Source organism: Cydia pomonella, chromosome 2 (genome assembly GCF_033807575.1).
Source record: "Cydia pomonella isolate Wapato2018A chromosome 2, ilCydPomo1, whole genome shotgun sequence".
NCBI classification, from domain to species: Eukaryota; Metazoa; Arthropoda; class Insecta; order Lepidoptera; family Tortricidae; genus Cydia; species Cydia pomonella.
Window position 1 is genome coordinate 24700387 of NC_084704.1, and position 1776 is coordinate 24702162.

The 1776-nt window shown below is 43.5% G+C and overlaps 1 protein-coding gene across 1 annotated transcript; it reads left to right on the forward strand.

Annotated features, from left to right (window-relative positions):
• Positions 1 to 247: 247 nt before the first annotated feature.
• LOC133515504 (uncharacterized) lies at positions 248 to 637 on the forward strand. Its single transcript, XM_061848050.1, has 2 exons — positions 248 to 336; positions 388 to 637. The coding sequence occupies exons 1-2, from the start codon at positions 248 to 250 to the stop codon at positions 635 to 637; spliced, it is 339 nt and encodes a 112-aa protein (XP_061704034.1).
• The last annotated feature ends 1139 nt before the right edge of the window (positions 638 to 1776 follow it).

Genomic DNA, 1776 nt, shown 5'->3' on the forward strand with positions numbered 1-1776 from the left:
TGATGCAACAGTTCGCTGATGCCCATCTTTAAGAATAAGGGACAGGATTGCAACAACTATCGGGGAATAAAGCTCATGGAACATACTATGAAGATATGGGAAAAAGTGGTAGCGAGACGAATGAGAGAAGAAAGTGAGGTAACACAGAACCAATTTGGGTTTATGCCGGGCCGGGGAACTACGGACGCCATATTTGCACTTCGCCAATTGTGCGAAAAATATAGACTTGCGCATAAAGAACTTGCACATGGTGTTCGTGGACCTGGAAAAGGCATACGATAGAGTCCCCCGTAAGGTTCTGTGGTGGGCTATGAGAGAAAAAGGAATGCCAGAGAAGTAAGTGCGGCTTATTCAGGCCATGTATGATAGAGCCAGTACTCACGTCAGGTCTGAAGCTGGAGTAACCGACAAGTTCAATATGGCGGTAGGTTTACACCAGGGGTCGGCTTTAAGTCCGTTTTTGTTCCTCCTGATTAAGGATGCTCTGACATCGAACATACAGGAGGAAGCACCCTGGTGTATGCTGTTTGCCGACGACATTGTTCTTGTCGGAGAAAATGCACTTGAGGTCCAGAGCAGGCTGGGAAAATGGCAAGAAAAGCTGGAAAGTGTGGGACTGAAAATAAGCAGAACCTAAACGGAGCATATGTTCTGCGATTTCGATGGTTTATCCAGTTTTTCCCATATTGCCTTAGATGGTGTATCCCTACCAGTCTGCTCCGATTTCCGGTACCTTGGGTCTTTGATCCAAAGTGACGGCAACATCGACCGTGACGTGAAAAATAGAATAAATGCGGGATGGATGAAATGGCGACAGGTCTCTGGAACAACTTGCGATCCACGAATGCCCCTTAAACTTAAGGGGAAAATCTACAGGACGATCGTGAGACCTGTTGTAATGTATGGATCAGAATGTTGGGCGATTAAAGTGACGAGAAAGTGTTGAGATGGACGTGTGGAGTGACGAGAAAGGATCGGATTAAGAATGAGTATATAAGGGGAAGTTTGAAAGTAGCACCTGTAGCGGAGAAGATAAGGAGTGGTAGGTTAGCGTGGTATGGGCATTTAATGAGGAGGGATGAATGCCATATAGGAAAAAGAATGTTAGAAATGAATGTTGATGGACGGAAAGCGGATGGTAGACCCAAGAAACGATGGATGGATTGTGTGAAAGAGGATATGAGAAAGAAAGGAGTGAGTGCTGAGGTGACGAAAGATAGAGGAGAATGGAAGAGAAGGACATGTTGTGCCGACCCCACATAACGTGGGATAAGGGCAGGAGGAAGAAGACTTAGCATCACTTTTATGGGAAGTATCAAGTGAGTATCTACGAAATTTTGCCGTCAGCTCTTCTACGATAACTCTATAAATCATTCCCGTCCGTCGAACTACTATCTACTTCTAACTTAACTATATTATATGTAAATATTAGTTAACGCCCAACAAAATACATGTATTTGCTAATATACTTAGCCATCATCGCTTAGGTACCTGTCATTTGATCTGCAATATTCTCTCGAATCGATTTGTATTAAAATTTCCTTCGTTAGCATGCAAATTATACTACTCTCTAACCGTTCATATTATAATATGCCAATCTGGTGTCTACGCCGAGAGAGTACGGCCATCCCAGCAAGGTGCGAACACCGTTACCCCTACTAACGGAAGTCTAAAAACTGTAATAGTCGTATAATACTATAACGTGAATCGAGTTGGCAGTGTTCCAGTTGTTAAACTACCTATAATTATGTATGTTAATACGTGCGAGGTGGTTCA

Bases quoted from the DNA above. Each gene is read 5' to 3' on its own strand.
- LOC133515504 (XM_061848050.1), top strand. From the start codon at position 248: ATGGTGTTCGTGGACCTGGAAAAGGCATACGATAGAGTCCCCCGTAAG. The intron at 337-387 runs GTAAGTGCGGCT...TACTCACGTCAG, and splicing joins GAAAAAGGAATGCCAGAGAA to GTCTGAAGCTGGAGTAACCG.